Below are 25,327 nucleotides of genomic sequence, written 5' to 3' on the forward strand. Positions count from 1 at the left end.
GCTTAAATGGTTTTGACTTAAAATAGTCTGAGGAAAAAAAGGAATATCTCAACTTATGTGTATATAAATTTTTTTTTTCCTGAATTTAAAAATATATTTGAATAAATAAAAATATTTTTCTACTATTACAAACAATGGCAATAATGTATAAAATAAACAGAATGATGCAGTTTAACTGGTCTATATAATTAACACTAGATTGTTACAGATATAATTTCTTTCTACAACTGAAACAATTGTGAAAAAAGTATCTGAGAAATAAACAGATAAAAGGCAAGTTAAAATGTACAAGAATTCTTGGTATACTAAAAGTCAAATTCTGTAAAGTTGTGTACATGTATCTTTCTCAAGTTGAAGGGAACTTTGTGTCTAGCCCTTAAACAAAGTTAAAGAGCGCCATTGAAAATTTCACTCTAACCGATGTTTTAAAAAAGGTATACAGATGAACTACCTGTTGATTTCATGAAACTTTTTTTTCTTTCTTTCCTGTACTTTGCATGGATTTTAAAAGGAATTTCTAAACACTGCACTGAAGAGATGTAATTCAATGGTAGTTTTATGCAGTTAGAGTGATCTGCCGTTAGATGCAAGTTAGAATAAATGAAAATCTAGACAGTGAATGGCAAAATTTATAACATTAAAAGTATTCTTAACATTAAATTAAACCAAAATAAAGTAATTGATTGAGTACAATATTTGCATTTATTAAACAATTTGTACTATATTTTAAGTATTATATAAGCTCAAGTAATTAAACACAATTTTTTGCATGTATTCCCCAATGTAAGTAGAGATCGCAGCATATCAAAAGACGGGAGCATGAAAGATCTAACTTTGCTCTGTTTGGATTTCTTGCTTGGAAACTTAGTTTATTTTCCAAAAATGGATAATGTTAAGGGCATACGCAACGTATCTTACCTACTGATAATTTTTCAAGATATTCTTAATATAAGATTATAGTGTCATCAGATGTTCGTAGATAAAAAATCAGCATGCATTGCATGGGGGTTTGAAAAGATATCAATTGATGAAAATTCTTGTATAATTCAAAGAAATATACAAAAATTACAAAACATATATTCTAGATGTTTTGTTTATCCAAACTTGTTTTAGAAGAAGTGTACAACAGCATATATAGACATTAAAATGTAGCACACAGTCGGAACTCTTCAACTCCAGGGAAAAAGACAATAAAGGTCAAACTACGTTGCGTATGTCCTTAATAGAATGGCGAGAAAAGCACACCATTTGTCTCTTACTCTCCTATTTACATGTATATATCATTTTTCTAGGTTTCAGTGTGCCACTGATATGTACCACTACATACATGTATGATCTCCATAGACAAAACGGCACTTTTAGTAACATAATTAAAGAGCTGCTGATCCCAGTACAATGGGCCTAATTTGGGAACTTTTAGACAACCACAGTTTGAAATTCAAAATATTTACAGGGTAAAATTCTATAGACGTTTTGCAGTGGAAATGAATGGAATACGTAAATCATTCAGAAATGAAGAGAGTCAAATGCAGTAAAACAGCATCTAACGCAAGCACAGATGCATGACTATTGTATAGTTAATTTCTACTAGGGATGTTTTCGAAATTTCAAAAGAATTGACCTATAGGAGAGAACAATTTTCCTGAAAAGTCACATTCTAATATCAATCAATGTTCATAATTTATATTTGTATGTCTACCTTATTCAAAGGACTATACATGAAGAGTCAATTTTGCCCCCCCCCCCTTTCAACATTTTCTAATGTAATTCAGGTACATTATCATAATTCTATGAAATTAAAACGCAGTCATGCGGAAATACATTTCAGTGTAGCACACTTTCTTTCAGGTTAAGAATTATTCACTCTGTCTTACTCCATACAGGTATTCTCGTCTACAAGAGCTGTAATGTCTGGTTTTTTTTTTTTTTTTTTTTTTTTGTACCTTTGAATTTAATCAATTCAGTGTGTCTGCTTTTATTCTTTCTGTACCATTAGTACTTGTCTGCATCATTGAGCTGGAACGTTTACGTAGTGTTGTTTCATATTTGGATGTTTTACTAGAAAAAGACAATAAACTTGATGATTTTACCTTTCCTATCGTCAACATCCTTTAATTATGTAGCGATATACCACCTGCAGATGAGTTTTATGTCTCTCAGTTGATTCGATAAGCAAGACATGTTCTACGTACGATCAATTTCTAAACTATATAGGCAACTGTCAAATACGTTGATTACACAAGGATATCAACAATTTCGTTTAACGTCAATATTTCGCAAATTCTATGGTCGATACAATGATCTTGTTCGCAAGTACAACCTATTGTTAAGCCGAATTTAGTCCGACATGTTTCATACTATATTGATTGATTGTATGTTGTTTTATGTCCCATTCAAGATTTTCATATAGAGACGTCACCATATACCGGTGAAGGGCTTCAAATGAAGACCTTTATTCGGCACTCAGGGCCATTGAGCAGTGAGGGTTCTTTATCGTGCCACTGACTGCCGTGACACGGGGCCTCGGTCTTTAAGGTCTCATCCGAAAGACCCGCAACTTTCACTTCATAGTGCCGAACGCTTGGCGAAGGAACAGTTGCTACCTATTTTTTATCAACTTAGGTCAGTCGCTGCCGAGGTTCGAACCAACGACCTTCCGATCACGGAGCGAGCGCTTTACCAACTACTGTGTCGTGACGGTCATCATACTACTAGTATATTTCTCTGGATAGCTGACAACCTACAATGAAGCGCATTGAAGTGGTAAAATTTGTCGTTTGAGTGGAAAGTTTGGGTGTTTCTTATCGTACGTCAATTGCTACATAACGACACGCCCATTTCTTTAGAAACGAGAAACAAATATTCGTCGTAATGCATGCTTTAGGACACCCCCACTCTCTGCGACTAGCAATATGAGTTACACTGAAATGGAGATTTTATAAAGTTAGAGACCCCGCTTCTGTAAAACACGTATTGCATCGAATATTTGTACATAATTATGAATTTATCGTTCATTGGAGTTACCACAACAGATAAATCTGTCGAACACGTGTTTACTCGGTGTTTATGTAGACTGTCAGTTTGATTGACCACTGTATTTATTGAATACCTGTTCATCAGGTGTTCGAGTGAACCATTTGACCGCTTTTTTCCTTTCTAAAGAAATGGGCATGTCATTATAGACAATCAACGTTCTGAAGAAAGCTCAAAACGTTCCTTTCAAACGGAAAATTTTACCACTTCAATGCGCTTCATTGTATGCTGCTATGCATGCTGTTAAATATTCTCCAAATTACAAGAATTTTCAAAACCTTGGGTTCAGATGTCACTCAACCTGAGCAACTTTCCTGTCATATCTTTATAATGGTTTAAGAATTATTGAGACCTCAGAAAAAAACTGTACATTCAGGCTTTATTAATTCAATACAAGCCACATTACAAAAGCTAAAACTAAATTCCACAGTGTTCAAAACGAGATCGCAATTATACATATATTGGTACACTGACTAAATCTAACTAATCTCCAATTGAACAACGTATAATTTTTTTAACCACTGTATTAGATCAAAGACAGTTGTATTCCATCTATGCTACATTGCAAACAGTGTATTTTCACTGTAATGATAGTGTATTTCCACTGCAATGGTACTTGTGTGCCTACACACCTGAACAAGATTTGAAACATTCCTCTGGATTTTACAGACACTTCTTCAACAATTTGAAAAGCATTACTTAATGCTACATACTGAAGATTTATAGTGAATAAAATTTACAAAATTTGCTAAAGACATCTTCATAAACAAACTAGGAAGCTGTTAAGTTGATGATTGCCATGTATATATATATTATATATATATATATATCTAAATTAGTAAAAATTATCTCAAGCATAAAAATTCTTAACAGTGCAAAACATTATCAAACGAATTTGACAAAGACATTTAAATTATGGACAAGAAATGTATTACATCACTACGTAGAATATGGTTGATAGATCTCTATTCTTTAAACACTTCATTATCATTAATATTGCTGCTGCATATGTTAAACTGGTGGAATTTCAGGTACAATGTTTCTCACCGACCATAAAATGCATATACATGTGTTTAACTGCTCAGGTTTCGGGTACAATTTCTAACTGATCATGAAAGCTGAAGAGAGTGCCAATAACACTTACAATGAATGAACACTACATACATATTATTGCAGAGCTATCCATGAGGATACATATTCTTTTTATTGAATTATTAACTTTCAAAGTTGAGGACTGATAACTGCAACACCAAACTGGTTTTCAAAAACAACAGAGCACTTTTTCTAATTACTGAGCACTAATGTTTTCTGAGCACTCAGGCCTGTGCCTTCCCATATATATTTTCACAATCTAGATGATGAAACAAAAATCTCTCAGCTTCATGAATTATAAATGTCAGTAATCCAAAATTTAGCATAAAGAATATCATTTCTTTCATACAATTATCTGTATTTTTATCTGTGATATTGTAAATATTGTCTGTTAGGCAGAAAAGCTGGTGCTTGATTTGAGTGTTTTGGAAGTCTAGCAGGTCACACTTCCTTCCATGGAGCAGGCAGACATGGTCATCTTGTTCTTTCTCACCTCCTCAATTTTGCGCTCCTAAAAGAGGACAAAATTATCAGCATTTTCTTAATAGATATTTGAGACAATCACTTCTAATTAATTTTGCTTTGAAAACATACCATATTTTCCCAAATGATATAGTTTTAAAAACATTCACGAGTTTTGCACATTATCTACATTTTGTCATCTAAAATGTTCAAAAATAAAGCAGAGTTTGACAATAATAGTCTTTCTTATTTGTATACATGCATGCATGCACTTATGAATGGCAAATTAATGTCCTCCTATATGCCAACTTTGCAAAAATCCAATAATTTTATAAATTTCCTTGTACTATGCGAATATGTAAAATGAAGTCAATGAAAGTGCAGATAAAAAATTACAAACTATTTTCAGACTAATTTTAAAGTCTTACATGATCTTTAAGTCTCTCTTGCAGTGCTTTAAAATGCTCTTCACGGTTCTTGAGGGCATTCTCCAATTTCTGGATAATTTTCTCCTCAGAGGTCTTGCTCATATTCTCACTAGCCTTGCATACTTCCTCAATATGTTTTGCCTGGGGAATACAATGAAATCATTCATACAGAGAAAATACTGTAAAAGACTTTTTCTACCTTCTTAAGACAAACTGCTTTCTCTCAAAGAAATAATTCTGCAGTCATTATTATGCTAGAGGCAAGAAGGTTAGGGATGTGTGATTAAAAAAGTAATAGAAAAAAAATTCTCCTAAAATTTCTTACATGATCCTGTAGGCGCTTGACAATAGACTGAAGCTGGTTTTTGCGGTTTTCTTCATAAGCCTCATACTTTTGGGCAAGTTTATCTTCTAGCTCTTTGCTCTCAGTCTCACTATTTCTACACACTTCATTTACTTTGGCCAGCTGAGGAGATAGAGATATGGGAGTGAGGAGCATTTCAAAACACTTGAAGTGTCAACCTCATATCTTTCGTCTTGAAGTCTTGCATATTTCAATTGATATATCAATTTTTAACTGAGAGTGTGAATGTATAAACTGAAAACAATAGTAACACTACATTTCTACCACAATCACACTAAATGGACAACACTTTATTTATATGATTTTTCCACAAAAAAAAAAAAAAAAATAAAAAAAAAATAAATAAATAAAAATGTAGGATTAAAACAAAACTGTAACATTCCTTTTCCCAGCCAGATACCTACATGTTCACGTAGTTTCTCTTGCAGACTCTGTATTTGCTGTTCTCGGTTTTCTTTGGTGACCTCCATGGATCTCCTAAGCTTGGCCTGAGCAGCCTTTGCTTTCTCTTCTTCTTCTTTCTGGGATTTTAACAAGGCCTCCTGCATTTTTTGTTTTTCTTTTGCAACAAACTCTAACTTTTGAGCTTCTAAAGACTGTAAATAAAATTTCATCCACATGAACATGATGAAAAAATAAACAAGAGTTTTGTATTCATTAATATTTAACAACAGTGGTTTCTTTTCATAATGTGCAAGGAGCTAGGTTCAATAGCCCTGATTATAGACCAATTAGACTGTCACTTGTCACTATGCAGCTATATTAAGGACACCCATAGGAAATATGCCTTAAAATATTCTGAGAAATGAATACTGTGTTGGTATTTGTTTTAAACAGCATGAGTTTTGATGGATAGGAAAGATTTGCATATGATTTCGGCCAAAGCAATGTCGTTCTATCAGTTGTTTGTCATGTGACAGGTTCAAAGTTGGAAACAAGCTGTGTTTGTGAAACACTGATGCCCCCTAGGGCAGCTCATGGCAAAGGTTAAAGTTTCTCAAATACAAGTCAAACCCCAAAGTCAAGAGATCAAAATTGTTGGTACCCAAGGAAAGGTTTTGACACAATTAAGGAATACACCTGTGAAATATGAAAGCCCTAGCACCAACCATTCAATAGTTATGGCCTAGGTTAATGTTTTTCAAAAGTAGGTCGAACTCCAAGATTAAAGGGTCAAAATTAATGGTGCCCAAGGGAAGGTCTTATCACAAGGAATACATATGTAAAATATGTTTTTACTGAAATCAGCAAAGGAAATACATTTATAATTCAATTCCGACAGAAGTACAGCTGGACATAAGTGAATTAATGTGAATCAGGGATATATATCAAATAAAAACAATGCACAAAAACTTGATTCAGATTGTTAGTGTAACAATGCCATTGTTTCTCTATTAGAAGTGTGAGTTTACCATGCATCGGACACATACCTTGCTTCAGACAACTTTAAGCAATAAACTTTCTTTAAAACTGAATGTTCCCGTGTTTTTACTTGTTTCTGTCTTGAAGCTGAAGATTTAAACTTTTTATTGATGCCAATTTTTTTTATCGTGTTGTGATTAAAATAACTCGAGAATGGCCTTGAAGTTAGGTCATATTTTACATCATCAAGTGGGAGTACCCAGAATTTTACAATTTTGCAAATTTTAAGAGTTGTCGTTCTCTTAATTAGACTTCAACGGAACGCGTCGGACTTAGGTGACATTTGTAAATGATTGGTAATTTTACAGAACTTTTTTTTTAGAAATTTCACTACAATGTTTGTATAATATTTTTAGCGTTGATTTTTACTAGGGATGGCAACGAATATTCGAACATTCGAATATTCATTTGTTGAGTTGATATTCGAATATGAATTTAAGATTCGAATATTCAGTGTTTTTCAGATTTCATAAAAAGAAGAACTGTGATTAATAAATTTTGATTAGAACAGTGCTGGAACTATCCCGGCCTGTTTAATTTGCTAGCGATCAATTTCGATTGCCTGATTTCTTTCACTACTTTCTTATCTTATAGATTACTAAATTACATGTACATGTATTTTGTTTTGAGTAAGGTGTTAAAGAATTGTACAACAATGCTTTATGTATAATACAAAACGTACTTCCATAGGTTTTATTGGTTAGATATGATCGAATCTAGAATAGAGGACAACAAAATGAAATCTTAGATTGTCTAATAGGCGTGAGTATACTTACCAAAATAAATTAAATTGATCATTGAATGAATGTCCGATAGAATTAGTCTAATTAATATTGTAAAGGGCTTAATTTTAGAATAAATGTGTAAATTACTTGATTATCTCGGGTTGTACATAATCCTGAATTTTATATTCACTATCGGGAAATTATTTAATTACCTAGGAAAATTGTCTATAGAAATATTTGTTTCAATTGTATCAAAGATTATAATCATATCTCTTATTAGGCAGATAATTGTAATTCATTACACGTATTGAAATCTGAACAGTATACCATTACAACTAACTTGCCTTTTGTAAGATGACTGGTTCCTCAGTTGGAGCTACTATAAATACACGTTTCATTTGTTAAAATTATACTTTTCTACATCTAAATCAATTATTTATTTCAAACATTGACAAGTATCAAATGGAATTTTTTATTGTATACCTACAAAAGTCTCATACAATTTTACTTTCAATATTAAACCTTTCATGAGAGTAGGATGATGCATACTTAAAATAAAACAGATTTTATTAATTTTATCGAATATTCAAATATATTCGAATACTTTCAATGAATATTCGAATATGAATTATTGACAAAATTGACATCCCTAATTTTTACTAGCATGTTCATTTCACCGTATACATCAGACACAAATTAACCATTCATCAGACACTTTCTGATGCATGTGTAATCACTTTCATTTTCATATTAAACCCGACAGCTGTTTTTTGCAGAAATAGGAAATAGAAACTCTAAACTTTCAGTGAAAATACATGTTATCGATATATGATGTCTAGAATTAGACTCAATTTATTTCTACAAACCAGAGTATAATAATTTAATTTTAGTTGTAACCCGTCTTTTGATTGGATAAAAGATTTCGTTTATATCGTATAACATGCCTACATCACAATGAGTTAGGTCAAAAATGTATTACTCCGCTTGACGTTACTTTTAAAATATGCTTAATTTGAAGCCATTTTTGGAGGAAAAATTGTCTTACTGTCTACAGTGAAATTAAATTATAAGGAATGAAGCTTATTTTAACCTATGTTATACGATATAACATAACTTGGGGCAGTTTACGCTTTATAAATCGCAAAGCGGTTTATAAAAAAAGCGTAAACTGTCCCAAGTTATGTTATATCGTATAACATAGGTTAAAATAAGCTTCATTCCTTAAATAACCCATGAGACAAAGGTGCGAATTGACGTATAATTAGCATTTTAAAGCCTTTCTAAGGCAATGTAAGGCAACTAAAATCTCTCCACATTTGTGCAAAGACATTGTCTATTAAATTTAAGTTGAAGGTTAATTTTTAAATAAAAGATAAAAGCATTTCCATATCAATAATTTTAAAGCACCGTGATAAAGGTAGAAATTTTTTCCGGTTCAAATACTGTTTGTCCGATGCATGGTAAATATTTCCGATCCATGGTGAATTCTGAGTCATTTGAAAAAATTTGAGTTTTTAGTTATATTTTCTCAATAAATAGCACACAATTGTGTCTCAAATTCATATTTTAATCACATACTAAATGTTAAGCTCTATTTTAATAGTATTTGGTCTATAGCGATATCGCTAGACCTTGTTGAAGTACAAGAGTGTTTGATGCATGGTAAATTCACCCCAACTTTATTTTCACCCAAATGTTCATACCTGTCTTCTGGCCTCTGCCTTTTGTAGCTTTTCAAAGATTTCATCGTGTGTAAGGGGCTTTTCCTTAGGAGGGGAGGAGATTTTTGGGGCTGCATCAGCAGCTGGCTTTAAGATGTAGTCATAAGCCACACCACCTGTGCTCTTTTGTAAACCTGCTATAAAAACAAATCACATTCTATGTAAGAGCAAATATCACTGTTGAACTCTGAACATTACTTTGAAGAGCATATGACAAAAATATGCTTGTGAAGATGCAAAGACTTTGTCAATTTTTTTTTGTCTTCTGGTTTATGTTTGCTTTCTTTTTCTGTTTCTATGTTAATATCTGTTAAACTTATTGCTTGATGAAACTTTATTTGAAATAGTGAAGGCTTAAACACTCAATTAAAAAAAAGATCATAGATCATTTACCATAAAATCGGGTATCTAGATGATTCAATTTACTATGCAGAATATGCATTGTAAAGGAAATGGCAAAGGTAAATAAAACAGAATGAAAATATTTTGAAATTCATTATGAATAATGATTTTAATGACAATTTGAAAGTGAATTGTCTTGGTTAAAAATGAAATTTTCAATCAAAGCAAACAGAAAGCAATTAATATCATATGTCATATGAAATGAAAAGTTGACTATATCCACATGTACACTGCTGACTAAATATATGGCAATGGTGCAAATCATAATATATCTGTATAAAACAAGAGCTACAAAAAGCTTAGGCATTGTGATGAACATACTGAATACAACACTCTGACACAACATTGACAGCATTGTCACCTTTGCCTTTCCAGACTACAACAGCATCAAATGACTTCTGGTTTGGATGAATCTGATGAATAGCCTTCTTATTATTGGCTGTGCCCCTCAAGCACAAGAAAATGCTTAACCAGTTACAGGCTGGTTAATCCCGGCAGCAAAGAGGAAAGAAATCAATCATTACTCAATCATATCCTCTATTCATCTAATAGGAATGCTTTTTTTTGGTCGACATTGGGTATGGCTTTATAAAAAGGCCGGTGCTGGTTCAATTTTAAAGGGATGTTTTATTTTACTAGACTTTTTAAAAAATGATTTAGAGACACCTTTTCTATAGGCTTCATAAACCACTTTAGCAATCAATCACCAAATGAACTTTTAAATTTCTGAATGTTTTGTGATTTTTAAAAGATAAATTTAACAGATACATCTAAGTTTAAATGTCAGTTTTTAATAATGTTTCAATAAAAATATGCCAACCTATTTTCTAATGAGAAAATTACTGTGGACCATTAACTTAACTATCTTTCCTTGTTGTCTGTAGAATAATCCATTAATGGGTAATGCACCTCATGGATTGCTTCCTAATCGAAGTATAAAACTAAACAGCCATAATCGTTAAACCCTTCATCAATAATTCAGACCTGGGGCCACTAAGACTCAACTCTTTCACATCAGCAACAAGTTACACTACTACATTTTTTTTTTTAACCAAAATGAAACAAGATTTCATAGTGATTGGGAAGCCAAGGGCACTCCATTTTTTTCAGCTTTTTCTTTTCTTCTTCCAGACAAAATCGTTTCATTTTAACTCAATTAATTAATAACTATGAACCTAATTGCTAGAAATATATAATCGTTCTTCATGATCTCTCAGTTCCGACAGAAAATCTGATCTTCAAACAATGCAGCATGTTATTTTCCCCCTCAGAATATGGAAGAAATCGATATCAGACGCAAGGTCTAGACATACTGCATAGGTCTGCCTGCAGCTAAAACTTCAGAAAGTCATTGATTGTATTAGTACTACACTGTACTGATACACTGTCTGATTCCATCTCTTCATGTAACAGAACATAAAAAACCTCTTTTGTTTTGAATAGACATTTTGAGTAGGAGAAAAGTTTTAAACTATCAGCAGTTGTGAAATACATGGACTAGTACATGCTGCAGATTATGAGATGGTTAATTAATTTAGTAAACATACACTGTTTCTGTTGTCAAGACATTTACAAACTCTAATGTTACATTTACATTGCTTTATTTTTACACAATATAATAGCGTCTTTTTCTTTCTTCTTTTTTTAAAAACTTAATTAAAGTCAATTAGCTGTTATATTATAATTCTAGTAGTTGTATAAAGCAATTGATATCAAAAGGCCCATGTGCCACAAAGCTCACCTGAGTCACCATTCAGTTTCTCTTCCTGACAAATGAATATGTGGATAAGTAAAACTGCTTATTCTATACACCAAATTAAGGACAGATGATATGTACCTCAGTTATATATAATTTTTTCAAAGATTTTGTCATTGAAGTACTGCTACTTTAACATGTTTACTCACAAAAAATTGAGGTATATAACCTGGCATTTGTGCAAAATACCAGAGGATGGTGTTTCCTATATAATCCTTTTGGAATAACTTAATTTGCCAATATCATTTTTTTTTTTTTAGAGTTTTGGTTTTTTAAAGACAATTAGAAACCAGTTTAGAAATCACAGGGTAATTATGATTTTAAATATTTTTCATAATTTACAAAGATATACAAAACAGAAATTTGAGGAACATATCATCTGTCCTTAAAGTTCTAATTTCAACAATCTGTATTTACAGTATATTGAGGCTTCGTGACAACTTTACAAGTTGCAGTCATTTTGTGAATGTCAATATAATATTTCTGTATAAAGCTTGGTTTTCCATCAGTGGCCAGTCCTGACCTTTAGGGCCATGATTGGAACAAATAAGCATTTACATTTCATTGGAATACAGAGGAGGCTCGTTTATCTGGATGATTCAGGTTAGGGATGATTTTTGGGTAACCCATTTTTCTAATGTTATTTTGTCTCAAAAATCTGGACCTTTGTGTTCCGGATCTCGATTTTCGGTTTTAAAAATTAAACATATTTTCAATGAAAAAAGCTTCAATGGACAGCAGCTTTCAAAGATCAATTTCTTCAAATGGACAAGTGATTGACAAGTGTGAATTAATGCTATAAAAATTCATCTTCTGAGTGTTTGATAAATATTATGTTTTCTGAATAATGTGTGCATAAACAAATCATTGCTAACAAGCTGTACATTGTTTCAACTCTATGCAGTTGTGACTGGACCTGTCATATATGCAGTTTTTTTTTTTTTTTTTTTTTTACACTTTAGAGTTTGATTCTGTGTAAAAAGTGCCAAAAACCATTACTACTAACTTGTACACACAATGTGGCTTGATTATATCATAATTTCACCCACAGTAGATGACCAATTGAATTAGTTATGCTTCATTTCATATAAAACCTGTGAATTTTTGGTAATCCTAGGCCTTACTAAGAACATGGCTTGTCTACATTCAATTTATGTTACCTTTATAAAGTTATAAAGATATGATATTCTTACTGCATCAATACATTGTTTCTTCCAAGCTAGACCCTTGGAACCAATGAGAAGACTGCTTTCATGTTGCATTACGTCATTTATAAAAACAACAAATGAACAATCATTTATAAATGTTTTGCTACTCCATGTTCTTGTTCACACGTACATGTATACATTACATTCTCAATTTGTATCTATCCCCGTAAAACTATATTTATTGCCTTCTGTAGTTCTTAAATCTCTGCTTTCATGTACCTCTCCATTTCTTTTTTTACAATGGATACCAAACTACAATTTGAAAACTGTTACCCAGTTAAAATTTAGTGCGTTGAGAGGATGTCCCTAAAGTTGACCATAATTTTAGTGGTGTTATCTGCCAAGGGTCTGTGGGGATCAAAGCGGACCGAAAAACCCTGGCTTGCGAGGATGAAATTGCCCTTACATATTGATATTTATTAAACTATTGCAGTGCCTAACGGTAACCAAATAAAATGAATTCATATTAAACTCATAAATTGGGTTATTCCAAACCTACTTCACAAATATTTAAGGTCAGATTCAGTTATCCAGATGATTTGGCCAGGAACTGAAGAAGTGTCCAGATTAATGAAGCTCCACTGTATTATACTATATAACTATTTGAAGTGTGATGGTCTGAAACAATGACATACATGTATATGTGTAATGAGAGTAATTCAGGGTTCGAAATTCACTATATACAACTCGCAAAACACGAGTTAGAATTCCAAAATTGCGAGTTAAAAATTAGGTAACTCGCAAAAACTTGCGAGTTGATTTTTTGGCATTGAAACTGTAGCAAAATTATATAATATGACAGACGACAATCATGCTTTTGATTTAAATCAGTAATTTAAATAAAAGTCACTCTGTAGCTGTATTTTGTGTATTGTACAGTAGTTACTTTTTCCGTAAGTTACATGTATTTAATTTATATAAATTTAACTTTATATGAAAATTGCGAGTTCACTTTCTTGGTACTCGGAATTATTTGTGAGTTGTAATTTTAGGGAGTTTCTAACCCTGGTAGTTATGACTTGCTGTTTAGAAGCTTTATGCTTTTTTACTTTGTTGTTTGATCTGTTACTGTTGCCCCTGGGGCCATTTCAACATTAAACAATACTGATTCGACACAGCACAGAAATGCTTGTATACATATATGAGTAAGTTATGGCCTGGCCTCCTGCTCTTGATTTCCTACCCAAATGACTTTATATATCTCTACCCTTTATTGCGGCCCCATGCGCAGGGTTGTGGTTAACTTTTGAAAACTTAGGGGCCGTGTGGGCTCCTAACTTTTCAAATTTTACGGGCCCACAATGTGACCCAGGGGCCCACATTTTATGTCAATTAAAAATAAAAACAAAAATCCTTAAATTTTTTAAAACTGATTTCTTAAAATTCCTATATCAATATGTTTGCAGCATTTGAATTTCCATCAGGTTTTCTCTTTTTGAAAAAAATCGTGGCACAGTAATATGTTCATTTCATTTTGTAGCATTTAACCATACAACAGAAGCATCTATGGTTTAACAGGGCATACTTAATTACATACAACCTGTAATGAAGTTTGATTCTAATCTTATATTGTGTGTATTTGACAGGATAATTCAAATTCTATCTATGAATAACTAGTCCTGATTGAGTGTCTCACAGCCATAGCCGATTGTTACAATATTTCTTTAAGAACAATCTCAAACGTTTACTCTCATATCATCAAGATTGCAAATTAACCGCTTCGATAAATCCCATGTTTGATCTAAGTCACGTAAATGTTACTTATATGCTTGCACACAATAAAAATAATCTAGGTTAGAGCGTTTCTTCAAAAACTGAAAGTACATGATTATGTTCGGGGAAAAAATTGTTCGCCATGTGGGCAACCAGTAGCCCTTTTCACAAAAAATCTTACGACATATTTTTATCTTAAGTGAAAACTTACGATAAAAATCATTTTCACAAAAATTCTTAAGAAAGTCGTAAGTGCAAAATCTGTTGTAACTTTATGAGAGCCCCAACCCTCTCTTAAGTATTTTAAAACCGATTTTATTGTAAAAATGTAACCGCAAAAACCAAAATACACGTTAAATTGAACGTTGTAGAGCAACTTACAATAATATTTTATATTTTTTTCACAATCATTGTCGAAAAATTAAATGAAATACACTACAAAATATTTACGATGTAAGTTTCACTTAAGATTTTCGTATGACCTACTTTTACGTCAGACTTGTGATTGTGACATCAGATTTTAAACTTTCTTGCTTCACAAATGATTGCATTCGATATTTGTTGTCAATAATGTTTGTTATGCTGACAAATGTTGAAAACTGAGTTTTATGTTATTTTCACCCACTTATTTAAGGATTATAAAGCATATTGAAGTCGTAGCTAGGGATGAAGTCTGTCGTAAGTAAAATCTTAAGTTCAATCTGCTACGAATGCGTTTGTGAAACGCACTTAAGAATTGTCATAAGAGATTCTTAAGTTAAAATCTTACGCAAAAACTTAAGATTTTTTGTGAAAAGGGCTACAGATTTTTAATATGTGATCGCCCACAGCAAATTTTACTCGCATTTGCGAGTGGGCGAGTGGTTATCCACAACCCTGCATGTGGCAACAACACATATATATCCCTGTATCATTTGAAAGCATGAAAAATATTATGCATACTTAGATGTTCATCAGTGCAATTTGGTCCAGGTAAGTTTAGGCAGAGAACTGTATACTTGTATTTATATAAAATCCACGCAAGTTTGATTTGGGTTGGTATATTAATGGTGTGTGGTTCCCAATTAACTCATGACTACAAATTCAAAACTGTAACTCTAGAAATATGTCCCAGTTTGAGTTTGATATTAGTTATCCAAAATAAAGGTGTCTTTTATGTGCTTGAACATATTAAAATGTTTGAAAAAAGGCAATTTACTGATCATGAGCAGATCAGTTTCATGTACGCATGGTAAACCAAGGTCACCAAAATATATGTAGCTACAAAATTTGCAACTTTAAGCTTCTCCTCTTAATGTATTGGTGGACTAGTGCTTATCGAAGTTAATATTGAGCCCTGGTTGTGACCATAACAATAGCCCTTCCAATGTCATTAAGGTTAGCTGATAATGGAAGCTTGCAATGGCTTGGAGATGTGTGAAATTCAAAGTCTACCAGTACATATATTCTGTACAATGCATCCCAGCAAATACAAACCTCATCCTTTGGTACAGGAGAACTATGTTAAATGTAATCTGAAAAGCCAATTTGCCATTTTGATATAACATTAACAAATGCAACATTCTTTTAGTGTCCTGAATTAAAAACAGTATGATTCTTCCTCATAGACCAGAATTGCCAGACCAAACCTTCTGTAAAATATTGTTCAATAGCATCCAAGACCTGTATTCATTCACACAATTACTGTATTGATGTAGTACCTTACCTGTTGACATTGTGGATGAATTCTAATTCTAAAGGCACTGGTTAATTTTGCACCTGTAAACACATGAAAAAGAAAAATGTAATCATCATTTACAAGAATATATGCTTCATGTAATTGTCAGATCAATTCCTAATCCTAGTAACCGGTTACTCGCTTGCCTTTCAAACTGTGTAATCGCTATTCCGCCATTATTTAAAAAAAATTCAGAATTTAAACCTATTTATCTTTTTAATAGTGTTTCCAATTGAAAATAATTTCAGGGCCTAAAAATGATGAGCTTAATTTAGTCACAGAGTGAAAAGAATATAAAATTCAAAATATTTTTAATGAATATAAATACATGTACACTTCATCATGATAAACATTCAATTTTTATCACATTTTCAACAGTGAAATACTGAAATTCATTACATTTTCAACATTTTGAAATTGTAATCTACTAATGGATTTTTTTTGACAGTGTGAAAAAAATATCAAACTGGAAATGAAAAAATATAAAAAATGTGCAAAACTCAAAGTTTTCCTTCTCTTTGCAGAAAGCATTATAAAAAATACATGTACTTTCTAGTCTGTTATTAGATAGCGAGAGTAAGTAAACCATCCTGACCTAAACTAAAACTGTCAAATTGTTGTAAATATCCATGTTTACAATTTTCAAGCTCACAATCACTTAGCTATGATGTCTCATACCTCATGAAACTAGAAATATGTCCATAAGTAGGGGTGCAACGATACACTAACCTCACGATACGATACGTATCACGGTATTCAGTTCACGATATGATACGTATCACGATACATGACAAGGTTAAAAAGTCTTTCAAGTTTGTCATATTTTTTTAAACTTGACAGGGTTATATCAAATGTTCATATTTTTTATAATAATTAAAATATTATTTTGCTAACTTGAACTAGATTGATAGGTAGATCTTCGAGTTGTGACAATATTCTAAACCAGTGATGAACATTTACAGGGAACTACGGCCGGGGACCTTTCCTAATAATCTTCCTTTTAAATTGGAATGAAAAAGGAAGACATTCATTCTTTTATTCCTTTTATTTACGTAGAAAACCAGTTGTCATATTGCTCGTGTTAACACGTTTTAGCCAACAAGACAGCGAATTTTCATTGAAATACACGCGTGATGTGATATCGTGTATTACCAAAGAATATGTTTAGATCTAAAGGGTTCATCATTTGTCTTAACATCTATAACTTGTAATCACATAAATTCCTTCTCCATGTTAAATCTGAGGTCTGTAAGATGCTGGAGATGAGTTTAACTGCCGTTAATGTCGTTATCTGCGTTATGTGGACCTCACGTTTTGCGCAGAAGCCATTTTGAAATTGTAAACAAGGAAACAAAATGGACGATTCGGATAATTCTGGACCGATTGAACCGAACCGCGGTACCAGTCTAGTGTATCGTGAAATGAACCGTGGAAAAATATACCGCGATATACCGTCAAACGGTTTATCGTTGCACTCTTATCCATAAGACATGAATGCTCCAGATCTTCTTGAGGTATGAGACATCATAGCTAAGTGACTGTGAGCTTGAAAATTGTAAACATGGATATTTACAACAATTTGGACAAACTTGAGCAATTCTAGTTTAGGTGAGCATTTTTTATTTTTCAGAAATTCACAGGGCCAAAAAAAGGTCTTTAGTGAACCTTGTTCTTTAAACTAGAAATATGTCCATAGGTTGTAATGATGTGTCAATCAAACACATCCCGAAATTTGTAGTTTCAATAATTTCCAGATAAAAAGTTTCTGAACACACTTCTATTATATTTCCGTGTGAAATGCTATAGCAACATATAAGTCATGATATTATACAGAAAGTTTGAGAAAATATTAACTTCAAATCTGTGTTCAGGCCCCTTTAAAAGCGAGTTTAATACACACTAAATAGTAAAGTCTGGGAAAGGTTATTGGGAAGGTCAAGGTAAAAAAAAAAAAAAATAAAGTAAAGGACACAGTTGATATATTTGCAAAATTAAGCAAAGTAGGGTCACAGTCATACATTTTGAACAGTTGAATAGTTATTACCAATATATCAAGTGTAGATTAAAATACATGTATGTTGAATCGTTTTGAAATCAAGCTACATGCAAATTTCAGAAAAGTGACATGAACATGATCAAGGTCAAAGGGAAGGTCAATATCTGAAATTTATAAACTAGGAAAAAGATTTAAAACTTAAATTATTGTGTGCCAGCGATTGAACTTAGTGGGTAATACTCGCAAATTGTGAGTTGATTTAAAAAAAAAAAAGCAAGCAAAAATAGCAGACACTCGAAATTTTGTGGTGATTTGTGACCTCGATTGTCTCGTATCCATTTTTTTTGGGAATGCGTCTTTTACTTTTTTGAAACTTTAACAGTCACGCAAACGCTTAGATAACACACCGATTAAAGCAGCCATTTTTATCTATCTTTTTCTATTATCTGGTATATCTATTTAGAAAATCAGAATCAAACAAATGCTTTAAAGGTCACAGAAACAAGATGATTACCATTGCTAAAACATTTTTATTTTCAACCTGTAAATAGGTGGTTGATTAGTGGAATGAGGGTCAAGAGACCCAACACTGCACCATATGGTCCACATCAGTGACTGTCTGACAAGCACTAAAGTTGAAACAATCTAAATAATTCTGTACTGACCCACTATAGTAGGCCCTGTATTGTTATCAATTGATTAAAATAAAGCATGAAAAGGGCATTTAATCAAACTTTTAATTTTAGCTTGTAGATCTTCATTTTAGCCTGTGATTTTATATGTATAGGCTAAATTTAGCCTGTGGTAAAAAAAGTTAAACCCTGTGTGCTAAGAAATATATGAAAATGCAAGAATCAAATGAAGTCTCCTTTTCATTGTCTCTTAAATCAGAAGAGGGTGTGCAAGTCAATTTTTGCAACCTCTTTTACTAATTTAGTATGCATACATGTACACCATGTGATATATGTCTCTAAGTGCAAAAATAAATAGAATCATCATTTACAGCTTTAATGACTATTTTAAGTCTAAGAACGGGCCTTCAAATCATGCAATTTGACAAACTAAAGGTTTCAAAAAATATTTTGAGCCTAGGAATACAAAGTACTTTTGTGAACAATAATACTAAAGATCTGCTTTAAAATTACAACATACAAAGAAACAATATTAAAATAAAATTTAAGAAAAATATTTTTTTGCAATGTATCATGAACTTTAATTTCTTCTGTTAAGTATCAAACTCACTGAAAAAAAAAATCATTTTTAATAAATATATACATAATGCTAACAACTTAATAATTCCAAATTGAAATTTACAAATATTTTTCAAGAATTATCATTTCTGTTCAAAATATTAAGGAATTCTAATTCTGAACACTCCTTTATACAATTCTCAGAATTAAAATCCCAAAATTACAAACCCCCCAAAAGTCTTGAAATTTAGTCTCACAGTATCACCATACCTGATCATGCTTTAATACTGAGAAAGTAACAACCACACCTATCCCCAGTGTGAATAACAATCCTCTATCCTATCCCGACTCGCACCACAGCCCAGCCTACAAACACACTTTTTCCTTCTCTCCGATGCGGAGCTTCCGAGTGCCGTGCAGGACTGCAGACTGAGATGACTCATATCCTAGTCATTCTGAATACATTACCCAACCGCCTGCCGCTGCACAAAACTTCCAATATCTCCTTAGAAGTTTTTTTTTCATCTAAAAATGCTATAGCTCTATTTGTTCTGGATTGGGAGAATTGTTATTGATGTCTTGATCAGATTTTCCACAGAGATCCATTTTTATTATGGAAATTTACCATTTCACTGCATCTTACTACTAATTTGGCAAAAACAAATTTACTAAAACCTAATGAAACTGATGAAGTATGAATTGTACAAAATATTCCATATAAATGTATAAAGGCAAAATGACCTTTAACTGAAAGAGGGATTGCAAAGCACAGATGACACATAAAAGTCATTTGTCGTATACTTGGAATTTAGCAATTATTACCTTAATTAATAATCATTTTGATGTGTACGCTCAAATACTGGTCAATGTTATATCTACACATTTTGGGTATAACTGAACTCTCAGATTGAATTCAATGACAAATACAGTAAAGTACCATATACATAATATTTCATATGTACAACCTGAGAAACATGATACTATGTGGTATGACAGTGTCAAGATAATGGAGAGATTGAATTAAACATTTCCCTCCCTGCCATTTCCTCTGAGTTTCTAAAATCAATAGAATTCTGAGGATAAATAAATATGGAATCAATATGGAGGAATGAGTCATTCTACCTGTACTCACAAAGGATGGTGAGTAATCACACAACTCGAGCATGACAAGAGATTCCTTTACTCTCTTGGTGCTGTATAATCTTTGATCAATACTATCCTGCACAAAAATCTTGTTCAACAGATTTTATCAAGTCTTTATAGCTTGTTTACTTTGACACTTTCTGACAATGTTGAGGGATCTGGCACAAATTTCTAAGACTGTTTGGGTGTAACTTGTGCTCAAAGCATGCTCTAAAAGTAAATACAACACATAAAAACTTCAGATGCATATTTTATATATGTGTATTTGATGTAGTATAAACTAACTTACTTGAAACAAACATATGCTTCTAGTAAGAAATTCATTCCCTTGTAAGAGGCTTAAAAAGGGAAATGAAATGATCTGTTTAGGATATTTTTAATATAATAAAACATAGATCACATGGTAAAAGAATATCTTTTCATGAATTAGCCAGCCTCTAGTTTATTGTATTTTTTAAATTATAATATTAAGGTCTCTCTTAAATGGCCCCATCCACTAGGGCTGAAAGGATTCACCGAAATATCGATATTGTTCAATATTACTGCTCGGTTCAATGTTAGATTCACTATCTTGATTTTCGGTTCGGTGCATTTTTTTTTTTTAAATAATCAGTTTGGTTATTCCTTGAAATAGATCAAGTTCAACCTCATTTTTATAGTTTGACACACACGAGGGAGAAGACTGCAATGGAGAAAATTTCAGAGCAGGCTGCCACTGCTAGTATTGACACAAAGTGCTCTTTTAATCTACAGAAGCACAAGTAGTGCTCTTTATTGTATCACCACCTTTTACTTGCCTTTTGAAATCTTAATTCATGTTTTCTTTAACCTTATGATTTGTTTCTTTTTTAAAATGTATTGAAAAAATTGAATTGTGACACAAGTATTGCGATACGTACCATATTGTGGAGGGGGCGTATCGTTTCAGCCCTACCATCCACTGACGTCAGACACAATGACAGCCACGGGAAATTGATGTGCATATTAAACACTTGACCTTTCACTTGGTGAAATTTACATTCAGAAATCAATATGGGTTTTTTGAGGCCATGGGGAGTTGTGATTATAAAATTTTATTGCAAAAAAAAAAAAGTTTTACACAGACAGAATGTATGAATTTATAACCTTCACCTCTGAACTTTAGACCTCAAAATTGCTAAGGTTCTTATTCAGGCCATAGGGAGTTGTGATATTAAATTTTATTGAAAAAAGCTCAAAGAAACTTAAAAGTTATCTGGAAAATGCTATTTGCAATGTATGAATTTATGAACTAAATTAAATCATCATCTGAAAAATGTTATTTGTAATGTATGAATTTTTTACCTTGACCTTTTAACTTCAAATCATAAGGTGTTGTGATATAAAATTTACAAAGGCTTCTTGAGATATCTTCTAGAAATAAAAGTATTACACACTTACAGAGTGCATAAATTTATGACCTTGACCTTTCAATATTTGATCTGAATAGGGGTCTTCTTTAGGCCATAGGGAGTTGTAGTATAAAATTTCATTGCAAAAGCTGAATGGCTTCTTGAGATATCATCTGGAAACAAGTGTTACACACAGACAGACCCAAATTAATATCTCCCACTTTCTTCTTCCAAGAAACTGCAAACCTCCTCTGGTGTATTATTGCAGACGTTATTTGCTCTGCATGCCCAGCAGAAGCGTGCCGTTAAAATCAAAACATTCACAAGTTAAAAGATAAAAGTCCATATGTACAGTTAAAAAACACAGCACTTTCAGTGAAAGAAATGCTGTTGACAATCAAATTGACAGAAACTACTTGTATTAACAAGATTAGAAAAGTGATGGTGAAGAAAATGGGTGAAGGTAGCATGCTATGTACAATAATGTAGCATTCATCCATCACTTGGAAGGTTATAGGCAAACTAATAAACCTTGACTTCAAAGTCCTATTTAGGAGTGAAACGGTTCACCGCGGTATCGATGCACCGCGGTATTTTTTCTCGGTTTGATACACGGTGCAAAATCTCTAATTTTCGGTTCGGTTCATTTTTCGGTCGGGATCGTTATTCAGTCGGGTTTGGCATAAGGTATAACACGTTACTCAGAATAAATAAGTATAGAAAACGTAAATTTTTGATGACTGATAGCTTGTAAAATAATTTTTGACAGTCAAATAATTTTAATCAATTTCTTCTAGTCAATTTGCAAATAAAATTCGTAAAATATGTGACTAGATTTAGAAAAAGAAAGCATAAAACAACGTAGAATTTGTTTCCTTCTATCAAAATGTATCGTATCGAAAATAACCGAACTGAGACAAAATTATACAATACGTATCGAACCGTGAAGGAGGTGTATCGTTTCACCCCTAGTCCTATTAACTAGAAGTTATCAAAGCTATGCGAATATCACGTGCAAAGAACAAGGCCATCAAATGATTGACAAGAGTATGGCATCAATAAAAAGTTTTGAACATGAACATGAAGCTTTATAAAAAAAACTATTTTGGAATCAGAACACATTACAACCTTTTTTCTTCCAGACATGGACAGCTGTACTATAAAATCGTCAACATATCAATTTCTGTACAAGCACAATTTCCTTTCCTTAGATCACACACTGACACTGACAGTGCACAATGGGCATGTCAACATATGTATTAAATGGATACAACTGTGTTGCTGAAGACAGAGGAGCAAACCTTCACCATATATCCTTCACCATGTTTACGACTAGGGTAGAATATTCCTCTGTCAATTGTTAACTAGGCCTATACACCTACTTTCACAGCAATTGGCCAGAAGTACTTCAGATATGAGATGGGACAGTTGCCTTATATTCTTAAAAATAATTATCAATAATTACACAATTCACAAACTGTACATAAACACACCTTTTTCAAACTCTTTTCTTCTCTTTCTCTCAGTTTACAACCGGATCGCGCGCTTCTCACGCAAAGGAAGTGACGTTCAAAATAAAAGTTATTGGTTGATTTTATTCCATTCTCGACAATGATTGGTTGATGCAATGGAATTCCCCTTCTCGACTTAAGGATCCCCGCCAACTTTCAGCTGGAATATAGGAACATTTGATGATTTGTCTCCTTGAGTATGTAAATGATATGTTGTGTATATTTGTGATTATTTGATCTGAGCAGTGGAACTTAATACTAAAAACGAATTGATTTCTCCATTTCAGGGTTAAGTGTGTCTGTGTCAGAGGTGTGTGCATGCTATCCCGTTCGAATGTCCTCAGATAATTACATTATTAACTAAAGAATTATGAAATAGATGAGTTTTATTTCAACAATTAGGGAAACAAATCTATATATATTGCGATACACAAGAGGAAAAACTTAAATTACCTTTTATAATAACTCTATACACATGTAAATACCTAACTAATCAGTGTTTGAAACTCGAGGTAGATAGCTAGACATGCAGGGCTGACTGCTGGTGAAAATTGTCAATCCTGCCAAAACTCTACTAGCCCGAGAAAAAGTCTTTTATAAATTTGTTTTTAGCGATAATGTTATTGGGGCACGATCACCATAACTTCCATCCCAAATCTATAGGCTGTCAAATTCTACCCCTTGTTACACTTAGCTACCAATACTATTAGTTGATTTGAGAGATATTTATCGAATATATGAATTTTAATTTATGGCAAATTTTAACATGTCCAGCTGGGCGTTGATACTTGCAAATTTCTTTGTCTGCGGCATAATTTGTGCGCTCAGGCTTGGGGCAGTTTCAAACACTGAATTAATGGTTTTTGATGAATATTTTATTTGCAGTGGTATAAGAAGCACATGCACTAAGTTGTTTCTGTAATAAAATTTTTAACCCATAGCATATTAATAACACAAGGTATCTAATAGGGCTGTGTCAATATATCGAATATTCAATACGTATCGATATTCAGGAATGTATCGTATCGAAAAAATAACTTCCAATATGTATCGGACAGGCAGTTTTCCTTATAATTCTGTAAAAAAGTTGGGAATTTCAGTTACCAAAGATCATTTTTAACTGTTTTGAGTTAAAACTGGTCAATAATGAAATAAACATTAAGGAGATAGCACATCTTAAATAACTATTACAAAATACATAGACAACTATATTTTAACATGTTATGTTAGACTCACACAGTTTTTATCAAATTTATGCATTAAATTTCATTTACAAGACATTTTTGAAAGACTTAATTAATAATCCAATATATCGCATATCGCTTTATAAAATATCGTATCGTATCGTATGGAAATATTTTGCTCAATAAACAGCCCTAGACTATCTAATTCCGAATTACATGGAGCACCCCTTCCCCAGAATTACTTAATTTATGACTTCAGAAAAAAAAAATGCACTGGCAAACTGTTAATTACCATATTCTCTTCTATGTGGTTTTGTGTTGTAATTTCCATGGGTACCAATTGTGCCCTGTTGTTAGCAGACCTATTTTTGTATTTATATGAAGCAGAGTTTATTCAAAATCTTACACATGAGAAAAAGAAACTCTTGCTGTGGCACTCAACTCGACACTTAGATATATCAACGACTTAATATTAGAGGGTTTTTATCATGTCTCAAAATATTTTGATATGACAAAGTTTACATGCTATCAAAATCATATATTTGTTGCCGTTCAGGGGTTTTCTCCCTTATGCAACTTGTGGGTCTCCCAAGTCTGTATATTGGACAAAAGAACTCTAAGTCAGGATTAAAATGTATAAATATTTATTATTTCTTGTTGTATTTAATTTGCACAATCTCTTTGAATGATTATCCCTATTTCTTGCTCCCGTAGAAATATTATTTCTCTCCCAATTAGAAATGGGAATAAAATATTCTCAAATGGGAGAATTAAGTTTTAGGGAATTATAAATAAATTTACAAAAGTATTTCCCAAAAATACTGGGAGTCCCTTAACAATACAATTGATAGTTATGGGAGAGTTATTTCACCTCCCACTGATTGTCTCCC

The 25,327-nt window shown here is 32.4% G+C and overlaps 2 protein-coding genes across 8 annotated transcripts in view; one reads left to right on the top strand and one right to left on the bottom strand.

Moving 5' to 3' along the window:
• Positions 1-3,395: 3,395 nt before the first annotated feature.
• On the bottom strand, positions 3,396-23,320 carry LOC133206069 (stathmin-4-like). Of its 7 annotated transcripts, none has more exons than XM_061342007.1 (8): positions 23,236-23,320; positions 16,032-16,084; positions 10,011-10,130; positions 9,230-9,384; positions 5,784-5,975; positions 5,341-5,481; positions 5,016-5,156; positions 3,396-4,636 (listed from the first exon to the last, which is right to left on the bottom strand). In XM_061342007.1, exons 2-8 carry the CDS (start codon positions 16,039-16,041, stop codon positions 4,559-4,561), a joined length of 837 nt encoding a protein of 278 aa, XP_061197991.1. In that variant the 5' UTR covers positions 16,042-16,084; positions 23,236-23,320; the 3' UTR covers positions 3,396-4,558. The 7 variants fall into 7 exon arrangements, with proteins under 7 accessions (XP_061197991.1, XP_061197999.1, XP_061197983.1 ...); XM_061342015.1 differs by lacking the exon at positions 23,236-23,320 and adding an exon at positions 19,500-19,655 and having other exon boundaries at positions 9,230-9,381; XM_061341999.1 differs by lacking the exon at positions 23,236-23,320 and adding an exon at positions 19,500-19,655.
• Positions 23,321-23,413: 93 nt separating this feature from the next.
• The window catches only part of LOC133206062 (regulator of telomere elongation helicase 1-like), a 38,221-nt gene continuing 36,307 nt past the window's right edge, over positions 23,414-25,327 (top strand). Inside the window, exon 1 of the mRNA XM_061341987.1 lies at positions 23,414-23,450. The gene's annotated coding sequence lies outside the window, so the exon portion shown is untranslated. The remainder of the gene's footprint in view (positions 23,451-25,327) is intronic.

Source organism: Saccostrea echinata, unplaced genomic scaffold, assembly GCF_033153115.1.
Source record: "Saccostrea echinata isolate AGI-Se365-2 ecotype Australia unplaced genomic scaffold, CSIRO_AGI_Sech_v1 ptg000002l, whole genome shotgun sequence".
Lineage (NCBI taxonomy): Eukaryota > Metazoa > Mollusca > Bivalvia > Ostreida > Ostreidae > Saccostrea > Saccostrea echinata.

Bases quoted from the DNA above. Each gene is read 5' to 3' on its own strand.
- LOC133206069 (XM_061342007.1), bottom strand. The intron at 5,976-9,229 runs GTATGAACATTT...TTTTATTTACAG, and splicing joins AGGCAGAGGCCAGAAGACAG to TCTTTAGAAGCTCAAAAGTT. The intron at 4,637-5,015 runs GTAAGACTTTAA...GTCCTCTTTTAG, and splicing joins AAGAGAGACTTAAAGATCAT to GAGCGCAAAATTGAGGAGGT.